The 20,640-nt window shown below is 47.3% G+C and overlaps 1 protein-coding gene across 3 annotated transcripts in view; it reads right to left on the bottom strand.

Moving 5' to 3' along the window:
• Positions 1–20,640, bottom strand: part of LOC124041366 (echinoderm microtubule-associated protein-like 4) — a 121,804-nt gene that overhangs the window by 25,538 nt on the left and 75,626 nt on the right. For 2 of the 3 annotated variants that reach the window (XM_046358879.1, XM_046358878.1), the window contains exons 2-4: positions 17,444–17,626; positions 1,742–1,883; positions 951–1,172 (exon numbers count right to left, since the gene is read on the bottom strand). In XM_046358879.1, coding sequence (XP_046214835.1) covers positions 951–1,172; positions 1,742–1,883; positions 17,444–17,626 — 547 coding nt within the window. The remainder of the gene's footprint in view (positions 1–950; positions 1,173–1,741; positions 1,884–17,443; positions 17,627–20,640) is intronic. The other variant, XM_046358880.1, reaches the window with a different exon arrangement.

Here is a 20,640-nt window from a genome sequence, read left to right as displayed (position 1 = left end):
TGCACTCACTGCATCTCAAGGCTTTATTCTAGCTAAGTGAGTGTGAACTGAAGCCTATTTGAGACTCCCATGCTATCCATTCCTCTGGTTGGATTGGAAAGGGACCATTTAATAGGTCAAAATCACCCTATAATACCCACATGCCTCTCCTGCCCAGCAAGGCCCCTGCATGTGCACTGCGCTGCTCTGAGGCCTGGTTCATTTCATATTGGGTGGACACACGCACAATTGCTAGCAAATGAGTTTTCCAGCCAATGTATCTGGCACATCAGCAGTCCTGACTAATAACCTGATACTGCCCAGTCTAATGGGCAGGGATGTGTTCCCGGGGTGCTCTTTGTAAAAACTGAATTGATTTTCAATGTTTCTGAGAATAATTGATGTTGATCTATGGTGTGGGTCATGAGTGTGAGGTTGACCAGTGCTTTGATTAGTGAGTGCAGTCGGTCTGTGGGCTGGAGCTGGAGCTTGTGTGTGCGTGTGCGCGCATGTGTACGCGCGTGTGTGTGTGTATCCTGACTGGTACGGAGCACAGCTGGTACATGAGAGACAGGGCCTCTCCTATTCCTAACGATACAGTGGGAGGCCTCAAACTGTTGCGGATGAGTGCAGAAGGGACATCTGCAAACCGTTCCACTCCTCTCTTGTACTTTCCTCTCGTCTCGTCTGAATGAAAGGGCTGTGCTACAAGTAGCCTAAAAGGAAAAAAGGTCAGTAGTGTTGAGAGCAGGTCGAGAAGTGAAAATCTGCAGTGGCGGAGTCTGTACGTGGAAAGATAGCTGAACATACAGGTGAGAGACGGCGACAGACGGGAGGGGGGTTAATAATGTGAGTGATCTGAGAAGCAGGCCAACTCCGCCCCCAGTGAAAGGTAAGCAAAGGTCAAGAGCGCTCAGTGTCGGCAGGGCATTGCGTTGGAAAAGGGAGATCAAAGTGTGCGTCGGAGGAACCTTTTGGCTGGGGAGGTGCCCTTGTTCTCCAGGGCCTGCCTTTGGGACTGGGGGGGGTGGGGGGAGAGGGGGTGGCTGGAGCTGGAGGGGGACGGCGAGGGCTGCATGGGGCTGGCAGGGGGGGCTTTATCGTTAGCCTGGTTGGGCTGGGAGGGCCCCTCCTGCTTCTCCTTGATGCCCTCCAGCGGAGGGGTGTCCTTTTTCCTCTCTGCTGTCTGACCGCTGTGGAGACAACCAGGGGGTTAACAAAACAGGGGAAATACAACCAGTGAAGACAGGGGGACAGAAACACATCTAGAGGACAAGAGGACAAGCTGGTCCTGACTCTGTGCCTATGCGAGCAACTTCTACCAGCAGCCTTCATGACTGCGAAGACTTACAAAGCGCCGACTTCCTCAAATAGGCAGTGTAAAACAGACTCAGCATATTTGATTAATGTCTAGTTACTCATTGAGGAAGTGCTCAGCAATGCTTAGCCATAGGCGTACATACAGGCTGTGACAGGTACCCCATCACAAGATTATTGTCCTCAAAGAACCAGGGTAAAATTTACAGGCTTTATTCTGTTGAATGACTGCAAGCTGGAAGGTAGAAAATTAAACACGTGATCAACATCAAAACAGGTTGACAAATGAGATTAATGTGGCGTTTCAGAGCAAAACATCATGTCAACACAGGCACTTCATCAACGGCTGCCGATCTGATATGAGCAGGTCTAGAGTTGAGCAATGACTGTTTTTGAATGGGAAGTGTGTGTGTGTGTGTGTGTGTGTGTGTGTGTGGTACAGTACCTCTTGGCTGCTGAGGAGAAGGTATCCTTCCTGGCGACAGACACTGTGGAGCTATCTCGGTCTCTATGGCTGGGCTTACGGCTGCCGGAGCTGCCGTTGGGGATGCAGGACATCGAGTAGGCCTCACGCAGGGGATTATGGCCTAAAGGGAGCAGGAGAGAGCACATTCAGAAGGGACAACTATAAGATATACACTGAGTGTACAAAACATTATGCTCTTTGGGGGGGGGTGTCAAGGGGTCAGAATTTTTCATTGCTAGGTATTACTGCACTGTATAGGAGATGGGGAGTGGTTGAACAAGGGAGTATGACTGCTCGACAGACAGACAAACAAACAAGGGTTAAGAGTCTGATCCGAGGGAGGACAAAGGAAGGATTAGGGAGAGCAGATTCCTGGCTAATCCCATCTCACCCCCCTCCCTCACCCCGTTAACCAGACAGCCTAATTGGATAAGGAGGGAAGAGGGAGCTCATAGGAAAGAGAGTAGGCGTCTCGGTGAGATAAACCATTGATTAACGGTCCTCATGCAGAGAGCCGGAACACACGCTAGATACACTATAAACAGCAGCACGGACACCATGATGCAACACTCCGTAGGAAACACACTCATATGAGTTTCATAAGTAAAGTGAATGATGAGTATTTGAGTTAATACAGCCAAGATTCTAATGGATGATGACACAAACAAATGGTGTGAAATCTCGGAGAGAAGATTAGATGAATGCTCTCTTCTTTGTTGTGGTTTTCATTTAATAAATCAACTCAGTCCTTTCTAAGCACTTCTGTAAGAATTACTGTGTGTAGAGTAAGTCTGTGCAGTGACCGGAGGACGGGTGAGGGGCGGGGTTATGTTTGGGGGCGCGTGGTGTCCCAGGAGAGGCCTGATCCCGTGTCGGCGACACGCGGCCTGGTTTCACGGCCCATTACCCCCCCCCAGTTCAAACACACACAGCATGGTGGAGTATCTGGTCTCCCTCTGCAGGGCCGGGTTGGGGGATACCCCATCCACCAACACCCCCACCTCCCTGCTCTCTCCTGTCTCATCCCCCTCCCCCACCGCCATCAAGGCAGAAGAGACAGCTGGAGACTAATTAGGAGAAGACCGGCAATGCTGGTACACAAGGCCTGAGGGAGAGTCAATGAGTCTGATGAATGAATAGTCAAGCGAAATCAACCCGGTCCGATTCTAACGGCTGTGTATTAATAATGATTGACACCTTGCAAGAGGCAGTCTTCTTCCATCAACCTGGCTTCCTGATCTGAGAGGCCTACTTCTCTCTCCCATCAAACTGCTGTGATTGACAGGTGTGTGTGTGTGTGTGTGTGTGTGTGTGTGTGTGTGTGTGTGTGTGTGTGTGTGTGTGTGTGTGTGTGTGTGTGTGTGTGTGTGTGTGTGTGTGTGTGTGTGTGTGTGTGTGTGTGTGTGTGTGTGTGTGTGTGTGTGTGTGTGTTCACCTCCCTATAGATTGGCTTCCTCATTCCTGATAATACCCTCCCGGGGCGGCAGGGTAGCCTAGTGGTTAGAGTGTTGGACTAGTAACCGAAAGGTTGCAAGTTCGAATCCCCGAGCTGTCGTTCTGCCCCTGAACAGGCAGTTGACCCACTGTTCCTAGGCCGTCATTGAAAATAAGAATTTGTTCTTAACTGACTTGCCTAGTAAAATAAAGGTAAAATTTAAAAAAAATATATTAAAAAATTAAATAATAAATGATTTGGAAAAGAGGAAGAAAGGGTGGGATAAGACTGGAGCTGGAGAGATAAAGATAAGAGGCAGGAAAAAGAGAAAAGTGAATGAGAGAAAGGGATACAGTGCTGAGCAGATCAATCAAATGGATTTATAGAGCCCTTCTTACATCAGCTGATGTCACTAAGTGTTGTACAGAAACCCAAAACCTAAAAGCCTAAAACCCCCCAAAAATCTGATAAAAACCCAAGAATGTACATAGTAGAGGGGAAAGAAAGACTGAACAATACACAGAAAGAGAGGAAGAGATATCTGGTAGTTGAGTAAGGAAACGGGGGTCTCAGGAGCAGGAAGGGGTCCTGTTTGGGGGGGGGGCATGCCTGCTCCAAGTGTGTATATGTGGGGCGGAGGTGGTTTGCAGACACTCTGCAGAGTTGGCCTTGCAGTCAGAGCATGGGTGTCTGAAGAGAACCTGAACTGAACCACGTGATTTCCTTTGCTTCCTGTCTGCTTCAGTCCCGGATTACTGCCCACGTCACTGAGAGAGCAGGACAACAGAGCTGAAATATTCAGAGCACCACTGTTGTACGTGTCAAACTGCCAGTGCTGTAACATCAGCTCAATAACCTCTTAATTGCATCCATGTACATTTCCGAGGAGTGCTGACTATCCCATTACAATAGGACACACACACACACACACACACAGCGGGGGTTGCCAGGAGCCATCGCTATGGCAATAGATGGTATTAAATAGGAGAGTGATGTCATAATGAGATAAAAAGGTGACCAGCCGAATGGAGAGCTGACCGAAACGAGGGATCAGAGAGTGTGAGGGAGGAGAGACGGATGATGGATAGAGGGATGTGCAACGAAAAGGCTAAGCAAGGGTGACACAGGGTGAGCACTTCAATTAGGGCTGTGGCAGTCATTACATTTTGTCAGCTGGTTATTGTCATGGAAAAGACTGCCGGCCTCACGGTAACTGATCGTTAATTAACATGAACACGTTCAGCATCTCCAGGCCTCCCCACTGAACCAAAACATAAAACGCAAGATTTAAAGTGTTGGCCCCATGTTTCATGAGCTGAAATAAAAGATGCCAGAAATGTTGCATACGCACAAAAAAAAACATCTCTCTCAGGTGTGGCATATCAAGAAGCTGCTTAAACCGCATGATCATTACACAGGTGCACCCTGTGCTGGGGACAATAAAAAGGCCACTCTAAAATGTGCAGTTTTGTCACACAATACAATGCTGCAGATACCTTAGGTTTTGAGGGAGCGTGCAATTGGCATGCTGACTGCAGCAATATCCACCAGAGCTGTTGCCAGAGAATTTTATGTCAATTTCTCTATCATAGGCCGCCTCCATTGTCGTTTTAGAGAATTTGGCAGTATGTCCAACCGGTCTCACAACCGCAGCCCACTTGTAACCACGCCAGCCCATGTCCTGGCTCCCAAGAGGGTGGGCCCCTTGCCCCGCAATATGAAATCCACAAAGGTCCTATTGTCTATATATAAAGGCAACTTTAGTAGTGAATGATACAAACCTCAGAATGTCTTAGAAATCAAAACGTATATGGGCTGCATGGTGCGACTACAGTCTATTGATGATTTGAGTAAGTAGCAAAAAAAAAGCCTGCGCTCCGTTCCTTGCCTCAGGCTGCACAGCTGTTCTCTCATCAAGTGGTCATATTTTCACCCATCAGACTATTCTCAATTTAATCTGGTCTTCACTAATATGTCATATTAGTTTTGATTTAAAATGGCCATTATTAAATGGGCAGGAACAGGGACAGGAGAGAAAAAGACATCTGTACAGTGCATTCAGAAAATATTCAGACCCCTTCACTTTTTGCACATTTTGTTATGTTACAGACTTATTCTAAAATTGATTAAATCATTTTTTTAACTCATCCATCTACACACAACACCCATAATGACAAAGCAAAAACAGGTTTCTATACATTTTTGCACATTTAAAAAAAAAAACTACAAAACTTAAATATAACATTTACATAATTATTCAGACCATTTACTGAGTACTTTGTTGAAGCACCTTTGGCAGCAATTACAGACTTGAGTCTTCTAGGGTATGATGCTGCAAGCTTGGCACACCTGTATTTGGGGAGTTTCTCCCAGTCTTCTCAGCAGATCCTCTCAAGCTCTGTCAGGTTGGATGGGGAGAGTCACTGCACAGCTATCTTCAGGTCTCTCCAGAGATGTTCGATCGGGTTCAAGTCCGGGCTCTGGCTGGGCCACTCGAGGACATTCAGATACTTGTCCCGAAGCCACTCCTGCATTGGCTTGGCTGTGTGCTTAGGGTCGTTGTCTTGTTGGAAGATGAACCTTCGCCCCAGTCTGAGGTTCTGAGCGCTCTGGAGCAGGTTTTCATCAAGGATCTCTCAGTACTTTGCTCCGTTCATTTTTCCCTTGACCCTGACTAGTCTCCCAGTCCCTGTCACTTTTTATTTTTTGATTTACTTAACCTTTATTTAACCAGGCAAGTCAGTTAAGAACAAATTCTTATATACAATGACCGCCTAGATTGGAGAACATCCCCACAGCATGATGCTGCCACCACCATGCTTCACCGTAGGCATGGTGCCAGGTTTCCTCCAGACGCATTCAGGCCAAAGAGTCCAATCTAGTTGGTACCCTTCCACAGATCTGTGCCTTGACACAATCCTGTCTCAGAGCTCTACGGACAATTCCTTCAACCTCGTGGCTTGGTTTTTGCTCTGACATGCACTGCCAACTGTGGGACCTTATATAGACAGGTGTGTGCCTTTTCAGATCATGTCCAACCAATTGAATTTACCACAAGTGGACTCCAATGAAGTTGTAGAAACATCAAGGTTGATCAATGGAAACAGGATGCACCGGAACTCAATTTTGAGTCTCATAGCAAAGGGTCTGAATACTTATGTAAATAAGGTTTTTATTTATTTTTGTTATACATTTGCATGCCTTGGGCTCTCAGATCTTGTTCCTGTACCTACCCGGTGCTTAATTTGGGAAACAAGTTAAATCTGTTCGGGACAGGTGTGTGCAACGAAACATATTTCACGAAACAGTCTACGCACTGAAGAAAGGAAAATAGGAGAGAGCGGAGATGGAAACGCATAGTGGTGAGACATTCTGCACAGATCAAGGTAATGTGTCACTCATTTACATTACATTTACATTTAAGTCATTTAGCAGACGCTCTTATCCAGAGCGACTTACAAATTGGTGCATTCACCTTATGACATCCAGTTGGACAGTCACTTAACAATAGTGCATCTAAAACTTAGGGGGGTGAGAGGGATTACTTATCCTATCCTAGGTATTCCTTAAAGAGGTGGGGTTTCAGGTGTCTCCGGAAGGTGGTGATTGACTCCGCTGTCCTGGCGTCGTGAGGGAGTTTGTTCCACCATTGGGGGCCAGGGCAGCGAACAGTTTTGACTGGGCTGAGCGGGAGCTGTACTTCCTCAGTGGTAGGGAGGCGAGCAGGCCAGAGGTGGATGAACGCAGTGCCCTTGTTTGGGTGTAGGGCCTGATCAGAGCCTGGAGGTACTGAGGTGCCGTTCCCCTCACAGCTCCGTAGGCAAGCACCATGGTCTTGTAGCGGATGCGAGCTTCAACTGGAAGCCAGTGGAGAGAACGGAGGAACGGGGTGACGTGAGAGAACTTGGGAAGGTTGAACACCAGACGGGCTGCGGCGTTCTGGATGAGTTGAAGGGGTTTAATGGCACAGGCAGGGAGCCCAGCCAACAGCGAGTTGCAGTAATCCAGACGGGAGATGACAAGTGCCTGGATTAGGACCTGCGCCGCTTCCTGTGTGAGGCAGGGTCGTACTCTGCGGATGTTGTAGAGCATGAACCTACAGGAACGGGCCACCGCCTTGATGTTGGTTGAGAACGACAGGGTGTTGTCCAGGATCACGCCAAGGTTCTTGGCGCTCTGGGAGGAGGACACAATGGAGTTGTCAACCGTGATGGCGAGATCATGGAACGGGCAGTCCTTCCCCGGGAGGAAGAGCAGCTCCGTCTTGCCGAGGTTCAGCTTGAGGTGGTGATCCGTCATCCACACTGATATGTCTGCCAGACATGCAGAGATGCGATTCGCCACCTGGTCATCAGAAGGGGGAAAGGAGAAGATTAATTGTGTGTCGTCTGCATAGCAATGATAAGAGAAACCATGTGAGGTTATGACAGAGCCAAGTCACTCACTTCATTACGAAAATATGAAGAAAATCCTGATTACTAGGATATTCAAAATCAAATGCAAATTCACTAACTGCAGGCAAACCTTAAGCCGCCCTGCATAATCAATGAAACAACAGCATCGCCTAGGGCTATATGACCTCTCCCAGACTCAAGGATAGAAAGTTTGGAGTGTAGCATGAAGTAACCAGTCCATCCAGTATGCATAACAATACAGTCCACACTCAACTGCGATTCCTTGAGATTACTTGAGTTTTGAAGTATAGGCTAGACAAATTATGTACAAAGACATCTTAAATCAGTTTTGTTTTATGTTTATCTTCCCCATGCATAATATGCGGTAGGCAATGTATTGAATCATGTATTGTATCACAATCATCATTTTAATTCAGGGTTTTTTCGGGCATAAGCACCGTAGAAAGCGCTGTCCATTTCGTTGTGTTAGGCTTTAAAACAGCATCCACCACAACCATGTTTTACACTGTTTTAAAAGTATGATAGACCTACTGTTCTGATGATAAGTGTTTGATGTGATTTTACATTGTATTTGCATTGATGTTAGTGGTTAGAGGGACAATAGAGCCCTGAGTACCAGGCCATTAGGACCTGACGGTAACAATAGAGCCCTGAGTACCAGGCCATTAGGACCGGATGGTAACAATAGAGCCCTGAGTACCAGGCCATTAGGACCTGATGGTAACAATAGAGCCCTGAGTACCAGGCCATTAGGACCTGACGGTAACAATAGAGCACTGAGTACCAGGCCATTAGGACCTGATGGTAACAATAGAGCCCTGAGTACCAGACCATTAGGACCTGATGGTAACAATAGAGCCCTGAGTATCAGGCCATTAGGACCTGACGGTAACAATAGAGCCCTGAGTACCAGACCATTAAGACCTGACGGTAACAATAGAGCCCTGAGTAATCAGGCCATTAGGACCTGACGGTAACAATAGAGCCCTGAGTACCAGGCCATTAGGACCTGATGGTAACTATAGATCCCTGAGTATCAGGCCATTAGGACCTGACGGTAACAATAGAGCCCTGAGTATCAGGCCACTAGGACCTGACGGTAACAATAGAGCCCTGAGTACCAGGCCATTAGGACCTGACGGTAACAATAGAGCCCTGAGTATCAGGCCATTAGGACCTGACGGTAACAATAGAGCCCTGAGTACCAGACCATTAAGACCTGATGGTAACAATAGAGCCCTGAGTATCAGGCCATTAGGACCTGACGGTAACAATAGAGCCCTGAGTACCAGACCATTAGAACCTGACGGTAACAATAGAGCCCTGAGTATCAGGCCATTAGGACCTGACGGTAACAATAGAGCCCTGAGTACCAGGCCATTAGGACCTGATGGTAACAATAGAGCCCTGAGTACCAGGCCATTAGGACCTGACGGTAACAATAGAGCCCTGAGTATCAGGCCATTAGGACCTGACGGTAACAATAGAGCCCTGAGTACCAGGCCATTAAGACCTGACGGTAACAATAGAGCCCTGAGTATCAGGCCATTAGGACCTGATGGTAACAATAGAGCCCTGAGTACCAGGCCATTAAGACCTGACGGTAACAATAGAGCCCTGAGTATCAGGCCATTAGGACCTGACGGTAACAATAGAGCCCTGAGTATCAGGCCATTAGGACCTGATGGTAACAATAGAGCCCTGAGTACCAGGCCATTAAGACCTGACGGTAACAATAGAGCCCTGAGTATCAGGCCATTAGGACCTGATGGTAACAATAGAGCCCTGAGTACCAGGCCATTAAGACCTGACGGTAACAATAGAGCCCTGAGTATCAGGCCATTAGGACCTGACGGTAACAATAGAGCCCTGAGTATCAGGCCATTAGGACCTGACGGTAACAATAGAGCCCTGAGTACCAGGCCATTAAGACCTGACGGTAACAATAGAGCCCTGAGTACCAGGCCATTAGGACCTGACGGTAACAATAGAGCCCTGAGTACCAGACCATTAGGACCTGACGGTAACAATAGAGCCCTGAGTACCAGGCCATTAGGACCTGACGGTAACAATAGAGCCCTGAGTACCAGGCCATTAGGACCTGATGGTAACAATAGAGCCCTGAGTACCAGGCCATTAGGACCTGATGGTAACAATAGAGCCCTGAGTATCAGGCCATTAGGACCTGACGGTAACAATAGAGCCCTGAGTATCAGGCCATTAGGACCTGACGGTAACAATAGAGCCCTGAGTATCAGGCCATTAGGACCTGATGGTAACAATAGAGCCCTGAGTATCAGGCCATTAGGACCTGATGGTAACAATAGAGCCCTGAGTATCAGGCCATTAGGACCTGACGGTAACAATAGAGCCCTGAGTACCAGGCCATTAGGACCTGACGGTAACAATAGAGCCCTGAGTACCAGGCCATTAGGACCTGACGGTAACAATAGAGCCCTGAGTATCAGGCCATTAGGACCTGATGGTAACAATAGAGCCCTGAGTACCAGGCCATTAAGACCTGACGGTAACAATAGAGCCCTGAGTATCAGGCCATTAGGACCTGACGGTAACAATAGAGCCCTGAGTACCAGGCCATTAGGACCTGACGGTAACAATTAGAGCCCTGAGTACCAGGCCATTAGGACCTGATGGTAACAATAGAGCCCTGAGTACCAGACCATTAGGACCTGATGGTAACAATAGAGCCCTGAGTATCAGGCCATTAGGACCTGACGGTAACAATAGAGCCCTGAGTACCAGACCATTAGGACCTGACGGTAACAATAGAGCCCTGAGTACCAGGCCATTAGGACCTGATGGTAGTTAGCAAGTTGGGTACTACCAAAGCATGCCCAGAGTGCATAAAAAGGGGATTACCATGACTCAAAGGTCACGTGGAATTTTACTGCACTCATGGGCCGTGACTCATGACTGCCCGTGTGGTGGTAATACAGTCACCACAACAGCCCTACTCCAATCCTACCATTCATACAGTAAAGGGTTCTGGGGTTTTTTGTGCCTTTTTTTTATATAGTAAGGCACTTTTTAAATGCAAGAGAAGTTTGCAACATAAGCACCTTAGCCCTTGTTTTTAGTGGGCTTTGCGAGTGTACAATTATGTTCACCCCGTGGCCTGAAACTCCCCATAAATCAATTTGCGATGATTGTACACCCACTAAGAAAAGTCTGCAAAAACTTAAAACATCATCAATGGAGAAGTCAACATGCAAGTGGAAGTAAAAACAAATGCAAATAAGTTCGAAATTGTGCTACTAAATCACATAACGGCACAAACACGTCTTGTAAAAAGCAATGATGTTTTTGTTTGGTTGTATTTTGGAAATTGTAGAAATAAAACATCTCCCTTCTTCAGAACTTCCAGCTAGGCAGCCTAACGTTATAGTTAGTTAATTTGCAAGCTACCATACAGTAGGTGTATATTAATAATGATAAAAATCCAAATAACTTCACAGATCTTCATTGTAAAGGGTGTAAACACTGTTTCCCATGCTTGTTCAATGAACCATAAACAATTAATGAACATGCACCTGTTGAATGGTCATTAAGACACTAACAGCTTACAGACAGCTTACAAACTTAGGACACAAAAGAGGCCTTTCTACTGACTCTGAAAAACACAGAAAGAAAGATGCCCAGGGTCCCTGCTCATCCGTGTGAACGTGCCTTAGGCATGCCGCATGCAAGGAAGCATGAGGACTGCTGATCTGGCCAGGGCAATAAGTTGCAATGTCCGTACTGTGAGACGCCTAAGACAGGACAGACAGCTGATCATTCTCGCAGTGGCAGACCACGTGTACCGACACCTGTTAGGTACAGCCGAACATCACACCTGCGGGACATGTACAGGATGGCAACAGCAACTGCCCAAGTTACAATAGGAACGCACAATCCCTCCACTAGTGCTCAGACTGTCCACAATAGGCTGAGAGGCTTGTACAACAGGCTTGTAGGCCTGTTGTAAGGCAGGTCCGCACCAGACATCACCGGCAACAATGTCATCTATGGGCACAAACCCACCGTAGCTGGACCAAACAGGACTGGCAAAAAGTGCTCTTCACTGACGAGTCGCGGTTTTGTCTCACCAGGGGTGATGGTCGGATTTGCGTTTATCGTCAAAGAAATGAGAGTTACACTGGGGCCTGTACTCTGGAGCGGGATCGATTTGGAGGTGGAGGGTCCGTCATGGTCTTTGGCGGTGTGTCACAGCATCATCGGACTGAGCTTGTTGTCATTGCAGGAAATCTTAACGCTGTGTGTTACAGGGAAGACATCCTCCTCCCTCATGTACCCTTCCTGCAGGCTCATCCTGACATGACCCTCCAGCATGACAATGCCACCAGCCATACTGCTCGTTCTGTGCGTGATTTCCTGCAAGACGGGAATGTCAGTGTTTTGCCATTGCCAGTGAAGAGCCTGGATCTTAATCCCATTGAGCACGTCTGGGACCTGTTGGATCGGAGGGTGAGAGCTAGGGCCATTCCCCCCAGAATTGCAGGTGCCTTGGTGGAAGAGTGGGGTAACATCTCACAGCAAGAACTGACAAATCTGGTGCAGTCCATGAGGAGGAGATGCACTGCAGTACTTAATGCTGCTGGTGGCCACACCAGATACTGACTGTTACTTTTGTTCAGGGACACATCATTCCATTTCTGTTAGTCACATGTCTGTGGAACTTGTTCAGTTTATGTCTCAGTTGTTGAATCTTGTTATGTTCAGACAAATATTTACACAAGTTTGCTGAAAATAACCGCAGTTGACAATGAGAGGGCGCTTCTTTGTTTACTGAGTTTAGCACACACATGTTACCGATGGCTGAAAACACAATCATGAACAAGTGACGAATTTCCAGGCAAGGGTGGTCCATTTAAAAATCATCCCTTCCTCCCTCGCCCTGCAAGTGTAAACTCGTCAGACGTCATGATACGTCATCAGAAGTGTCCACTTCATTTGAGGGCTGAGGGGGTAGGGTGTGTCTTTTAAGTGTTTGGACCGCAACAAAGAAGATGAAGAAGAAGACCACGAAGAAGAAGGAAACAAAGAAGAAAACGAAGAAGACGAAAAGGACGAATGTCAGAAATAAAGTATTTCTGAAGAGGTGCACATCAAAGATGCACAATTCTTTCCCAGTTACTGAGTGTTGGTCCCATTAGCCAATCGGACGGAATGCAAGGGGAGGTAGTGGGACGAATACGGATAGCCAGGGGAAGGAAGTTGGAGCTCAGGAGAATTTGAGAGTGGCAAAGGCAAATGCAAACTTCTGTACATATGTTTTAAAACAATCCCCCAATCGTTTAATTTTCCAACCTTATACCAGCCAGAGCTGATAAGTTGCGTGCACTATTTAGTAGGATGTGATCGTTGATGTAAAGTTGAGTGAGTGAGTTGTAGTTCTCTCGTGAGTTGTCATTTGCTAGCTAGCCTGTCAGTAAACAATCTAAGTTGGACGGGTAGCTATCACCAGCAGGTTGTTTTCCGTGAGGACTGTGTGCACCAAGCCATTTATCCCTCTACGAGCTAGCGAGGTAGTGTAAATAATCTCAGTAGTTTCTAGATTTGGGACTTATTGCCAACTGTCCTGGGCAGTAACCGCTTCCTCTATGCATTTTTCACAAGGAGACCAGTTAGATAGCGTCCACATCCCTGCACGCTGATTGGGTTCCTCTGAACAGAAGGGAGTTTTTCCTTTGGAGATCAGATCGCCACGGCCCCGCGAGCAGCTAGGTTTCTCTGATCAGAAGAAACGTAACATTGTGAGTGAGAAGCAGGTGTCAGTGCATATCTTGTATTTGGTGGGCTGCGTTCAGCCTGACATACTTCACCAGTAGTGCCAAGTCTGCAACGTTAAAGGGGTAGACCAACTACTTTGTACCGGTACTTCTCTTTCAGGTCTTTTACACTTTCAATTGTGTACCTCATTGTGATTTTATACTATATCCTGTTCAGGATACCACAGTTTACTGCCCCTTCTGGAGGATTTGGGTACCCATATAAAACAGGATAATTTTTTTTCAAAAGTTGCTAATATTTGCATATAAAAAATATTATCGAATAGAAAACACTAACACTTCTAAAACCATTTTAATTTTGTCTCTATGTAAAGCAGAAGTGTCAGGGCATGCATTCTCCCAAAATCTCTCTTGTAATGGAAAAAGTTGCCCCTAATTTGACGTCATCTTTAACGCACTTCCCAAAAGGCTACCGCTCTGGGAACAGTTTCTACGTGTTCAGCGTGAAGGCTGCCTTCTATGGGGCTTGTCAGTGTGTGAATCGCGCGCTCACGAGACGTTGAGCGTGCCGAAAGGTCTCGGTCACGCCAAAAAAATAGTGCCCTGTATGCTCGCTATGCTCCCGCTCTCTCTTTTCTTCATGATCAATGACAAGACGTGTGTGTTTAGCTTCGTCCTCAAAATTGCTGTACACCTTTATAACATGTTAAAGCTTAATTATGAACATAGTTTAACAAGTTTACTCGACATATTATATATACTTTCGACGTTTTGGTGCGCACCCACATCAATTTTGCCTACATTTTTACCAAAATCAGGCTATTTTGAGAACCGAAAGACGCAGACTTGAAAACTGAACGCTAATTTGGTGAGTATAATCCCTTACAGGTCTTCTGATGGAAGAACAGCAAAGGTAAGGGAATATTTATGTATTAATTTTGGGTTTCTGTCGACTCCAAGATAGAGGAGTCATTATGCTAATGTGGGAGCGCCAACTCCCTATTATAGCCTAGTAAACGCAAAATGTAATGTTATAAATAAAAGTAACACAGCGTTTGCATTTAGAAGAAGTGTATCTTCCTATACATATGTAAAACATGCATATTTAGTCAAAGTTTATGATGTGTATTCCTTGTTAGCTGACGTTATCTGCCGGAGCTATTTAATTTCTCCGGACATTTTAGTAGCATTATTTGAACGATGCATCATTGTAAACAGAGATTTATGGATATATATAGCATATTATTGAAAAAAAATGAATGTACTGTGTAACATGTTATATTACTGTCATCTGATGAAGATTTCAAAAGGTTAGTGAAATGATTTTTCTTTTAATCCTGCGTTTGTTGATTGCATATTTTTTCCTACTTGGCTATGCTAATGAGCTATGTCTGCGGTGGTGGTTTGACATAAATATGTGCTATGTTTTCGCCGTAAAACATTTTAGAAATCTGACTTGCTGGCTAGATAAACAACTTGTTTATCTTTCATTTGAGCTATTTTACTTGTTAATGTGTGGAGGTTAAATATTTTTAGGAATATTTTTGCGCATTGTGCGTTATGGTAATGAGCTTGAGCTGTAGTCACGCTACCCGCACAGGAATATAACTCCCTAACAAGTTAAATATATATAGTATATAGCATGGGACAGAGTCTACAACCCACACAAGTGGCTCAGTTAGTGCAGCTCATCCAGGATGGAACATCAATGCGAGCTGTGGCAAGAAGGTTTGCTGTGTATGTCAGCGTAGTGTCCAGAGCATGGATGCGCTACCAGGAGACAGGCCAGTACATCAGGAGACGTGGAGGAGGCCGTAGGAGGGCAACAACCCAGCAGTAGGACTGCTACCTCCGCCTTTGTGCAAGGAGGAGCAGGAGGAGCACTGCCAGAGCCCTGCAAAATGACCTCCAGCAGGCCACAAATGTGAATGCGTCTGCTCAAACGGTCAGAAACAGACTCTATGAGGGTGGTATGAGGGCCCAACGTCCACAGGTGGGGGTTATGCTTACAGCCCAACACCGTGCAGGACGCTTGGCATTTGCCAGAGAACACCAAGATTGGCAAATTCGCCACTGGCGCTCTGTGCTCTTCACAGATGAAAGCAGGTTCACATGTGAGCACATGTGAGAGACGTGACAGTCTGGAGACGCCGTGGAGAATGTTCTGCTGCCTGCAACATCCTCCAGCATGACCGGTTTGGCGGTGGGTCAGTCATTGTGTGGGGTGGCATTTCTTTGGGGGGCCGCACAGCCCTCCATGTGCTCGTCAGAGGTCGCCTGACTGCCATTAGGTACCAAGATGAGCTCCTCAGACCCCTTGTGAGACCATATGCTGGTGCGGTTGGCCCTGGGTTCCTCCTAATGCAAGACAATGCTAGACATCGTGTGGCTGGAGTGTGTCAGCAGTTCATGCAAGAGGAAGGCATTGATGCTATGGACTGGCCCGCCCGTTCCCCAGACCTGAATCCAATTGAGCACATCTGGGACATCATGTCTCGCTCCATTCACCAACGCCACGTTGCACCACAGACTGTCCAGGAGTTGGCGGATGCTTTAGTCCAGGTCTGGGAGGAGATCCCTCAGGAGACCAGCCGCCACCTCATCAGGAGCATTCATGAAAGACATTCTCTTCATGGTGACATATCCTGAACAGGTAGAGAAATGGGGACAGGATCTCTCTTTATCAAGGAGCCATGGCTTCCCAGCCAAGACACTTCCCGAAAAGAGAGACTTCCACATGATCGTACAGTAATTGGTTTCATTAGGGAAAGTGAAATGTCAGGACAAGGCTGCCCAGTCACCACACACACAGATAATGTTAGACTTCCCACAATTAGGTGCACGCACGTGCATGAGCGTGGCCAGAAACACACACACGGGCTCGCACACACACGGGCGCGCCCACACACGGGCGCCCACACACACGGGCGCCCACACACACGGGCGCCCACACACACCGGCGCGCACACACACACGGGTGCACACACACACACAAGGAGCACACACACACAGGGAGCGCACACACACACGGAGCACACACACACAGGGAGCGCACACACACACGAGCACGTGAACACACACACACACACACACACACACAGGCCCGGGAGACAGATGGTCTTATTGTGTGCAGATGGACAGCTCTGGAGTCAGTTAGCCAGGCTACGGGTGAGTGGGTGGTGGTTATTACTGAAGCGTGATTACAGAACCCATAAGCTCGCCAATGACTCTGGGCACAACACATCTCCCCCTCTCTCTCTGAGAATGTAATCTATTTCTCTGCCTCTATCTGAGAGTGCATTCAATCTCCCTCTGTCTTTCTCTCTTGCCCAGCCGGGGAATGATATTCCTGACAGGGACAGCCACAGGAATTCCCTCCCCCTACTGCTGGCTGGGCATATGAGCCTCTAATTTGTCACTGAGCTCAGAGAGAACCTCAGTTGGTTATAGTGTGGGAGAATGGAGCGGTATCAATTCCCCATGGACAGATTTCATTCACAGTGAGAGACTGGATTGTGATGCTGTTCCTGTGTTAGCCTGTGATTGAATTGAGTGTGTCCGCACATGTTGTGAAGGTGTGTGAAGGTAAAATAAGCACGTTCCTTGCTGTGGCTCTCTGGTAGACGGTATTCACTGTGGCATAGCAACACTCCAAACGGGCCCTTCCGCGAGCCCCAAGCACGCGCTCACACACACGCGCATAGGCCTGCACAGCTGCGATCTGAATGGAAACGTTTTGCACCGTGGGTCAAGGTCGGAGTGAAACTGTTAACAGATCCAGGTTCTGGCTCCGCTGCCGAACTTCCTTTGTGTAAACACAAGCGGAGGAATACAAGATAGCCGACTCTCACGACTACAACCTGGCGAAGAAATCCAAAGGAAATGGGGCTAAACGAGCCTTTGGGAAAGTGGAGATGAATGGAATGTACAGTGCTAGATCACAGGTACGGTAAATTGGTGGAGAGATGACTGTCCCGTTGTAGGGTTTCTAGAGGGTTTCAAACATGTAGAATCGGTGACAGTGATGGCGACTGATGGTGTCGGTGAGAGTTCAGGGATGGGGTCTGAGGTGACTGACTACCTTTGGTGCTGGTCTGTTTTTTGCCGGTGGCGGCCGTGTCCTCGGAGAGCGCCAGGCGTCGCAGCACGTCGGCCAGCGCCGCCTTCATCACGGCGATCTCATCCTCCTGCTGTTGGACGCGCAGCTCCAACGACGACAGACGATCCTGCACGTCAGACGCACTCGCTGCTGAGATACTGTCATCTACACACACAGAGAGAGAGAGAGAGAGAGAGAGAGAGAGAGAGAGAGAGAGAGAGAGAGAGAGAGAGAGAGAGAGAGAGAGAGACAGAGACAGAGAGAGACAGAGAGAGAGAGACAGAGAGAGAGAGACAGAGAGACAGAGAGACAGAGAGAGAGAGAGAGAGAGAGAGAGAGAGAGAGAGAGAGAGAGAGAGAGAGAGAGAGAGAGAGAGAGAGAGAGAGAGAGAGAGAGAGAGAGAGAGAGAGAGAGAGAGAGGAGACTGGGTTAGATACTGTAGACAACAAACATTTAGACATCCACCCAGCAAAGAGACCCACGCCCGCCAACACAGAGAAGCATGAACATTAGGGCTGGGACGATACCAGTATCACAACATTTTGTCTATGGCAAAAATGGAAACATGAAGCAGGCCAAACGCATTGGTCCTTTAAAAATCTGCTGTATGCAAAATATTGCGTGCTATTGTTTGGAAAATAAACAAATGTGACTCTGGATGACAGACAACATAATAATGTTTGTTTCAAACATTAGGGCTGTTTTCCTAATCAAGTTAAATCCGCTTCGTGTTTTGCTTCCTTGCCACGACACTAACGAGCATTAAGATACGGGTATGTATATATGCACCAAACACACAGGCTGTGATAAGACTTCCATGGGTGAACAGGAGTGTTTCACTGTATAGGTCTACAGTGCAAACTGGTGACTTCCCCAAGACCCTATTGTGAAACAGTATGGGAAGTGAGAAAGAGTAAAATACAGGCATGATACCGTAACCAATGGAACCTACTGGACTCTGATGTCTTACTGGACAGTGTGTGTGTGTGTGTGTGTGTGTGTGTGTGTGTGTGTGTGTGTGTGTGTGTGTGTGTGTGTGTGTGTGTGTGTGTGTGTGTGTGTGTGTGTGTGTGTGTGTGTGTGTGTGTGTGTGTGCTCAAAGTATTTGCGGGTTGGGGCTGCTGCCAAGCCTAGCTGTGGTTCAGGGCCTGATTGCTGGACTGGATGGGGGTAATTTGGCAGTGGAGAGAGTGAGGGGGCCTCAAAGCCAATGTTGGCCTGTTAGAGGGGTGCTGACAAACACCCCCCTCCCCCTTTCCCCAGAAGACCCCCGTCAGAGGAGTTTGAACCCCCTTCCCACGTGTCTCAAAAACAAACATCAGTCACACTCACAATTTAAGAGTGGTAAAGAGGAAACAGATACAGTCATAATAGTTCAGAGCAAACTATTAACAAGTTAAACATATTTCTGTCTAACAGCTCAAGCCACGAGAGCACTTAACCCTGAACTCAAAAGTGGATTATGTTTGTGGCACTAACAGATCAAGCTAACTTTCACTGTAAGCCCAAAGCACCGTTTCTGGCCAACAAAGTTCATGTTTTTTTATATTGTGGCTGTAAGGAAATGCCTCACCCCTTGACTATGTGCAGAGACTGATAGTAATATGGCACATGCCTGCGCACGTAAACAAGCCTGTGCAAGCACACAGTCAAGGGGTGAGGCATTTCCTTCCAGCACTGAGAGGTCAGTGAGGGCAGAGGTGGTGAGGCAGTGCCTGATAGCATGCCCCGGATGGCTGGGCAGCAGTAGACCGGCGGGAGGGAGGGGGAGTGAGAGAGAGAGTGAGCGCACAGGGGAAGACTTAACCCACCACTCTCTCACTCTCTCCCTAAGCGCGCGCACACACACACACACACACACACACACACACACACACACACACACACACACACACACACACACACACACACACACACACACACACACACACACACACACACACACACACACACACACACACACACACACACACACACACACACCACAAACAACACCACACTTCAGAACAATGGGCCTCTGTACACTGAGGAGACCGGAGCCAGGAAAACTAGCCCAGCACAGAACCAATCTACTTCTACAGGGAACGTAAATCAAACACAAAGCCATCAAATAGACAAAGCCAGGGAAATTAGCTTAAAAAGGATAACTCCGACACTTTTAAAATTTGGGTTGTGATTATTTAGTATTTTATTAGAATCCCCATTAGCTGTTGCGAAAGCAGCAGCTACTGTTCCTGGGGTCCGCACAAAGCATGACACATGACATAATATAGAACATTAATAGATAAGAACAGCTCAAGGACAGAACTGCAACACTTTAAAAGAAGAAGAAGCGATGCACTCGTAGCCAACGTGTGGAAAGCATTCTACAGGCATACTGACCAACGTGTGGAAAGCATTCTACAGGCATACTGACCAACGTGTGGAAAGCATTCTACAGGCATACTGACCAACGTGTGGAAAGCATTCTACAGGCATACTGACCAACGTGTGGAAAGCATTCTACAGGCATACTGACCAACGTGTGGAAAGCATTCTACAGGCATACTGACCAACGTGTGGAAAGCATTCTACAGGCATACTGACCAACGTGTGGAAAGCATTCTACAGGCATACTGACCAACGTGTGGAAAGCATTCTACAGGCATACTGACCAACGTGTGGAAAGCATTCTACAGGCATACTGACCAACGTGTGGAAAGCATTCTACAGGCATACTGACCAACGTGTGGAAAGCATTCTACAGGCATACTGACCAACGTGTGGAAAGCATTCTACAGGCATACTGACCAACGTGTGGAAAGCATTCTTCAGGCATACTGCCCAACGTGTGGAAAGCATTCTTCAGGCATACTGCCCAACGTGTGGAAAGCATTCTACAGGCATACTGCCCAACGTGTGGAAAGCATTCTACAGGCATACTGACCAACGTGTGGAAAGCATTCTAAAGGCATACTGACCAACGTGTGGAAAGCATTCTACAGGCATACTGACCAACGTGTGGAAAGCATTCTACAGGCATACTGACCAACGTGTGGAAAGCATTCTACAGGCATACTGACCAACGTGTGGAAAGCATTCTTCAGGCATACTGCCCAACGTGTGGAAAGCATTCTTCAGGCATACTGCCCAACGTGTGGAAAGCATTCTACAGGCATACTGCCCAACGTGTGGAAAG

The sequence above is a fragment of the Oncorhynchus gorbuscha genome, linkage group LG08 (genome assembly GCF_021184085.1).
Source record: "Oncorhynchus gorbuscha isolate QuinsamMale2020 ecotype Even-year linkage group LG08, OgorEven_v1.0, whole genome shotgun sequence".
NCBI lineage: Eukaryota > Metazoa > Chordata > Actinopteri > Salmoniformes > Salmonidae > Oncorhynchus > Oncorhynchus gorbuscha.
Note: the sequence above shows the minus strand (reverse complement) of the source record. Positions and strands in the feature narration are given on the sequence as shown.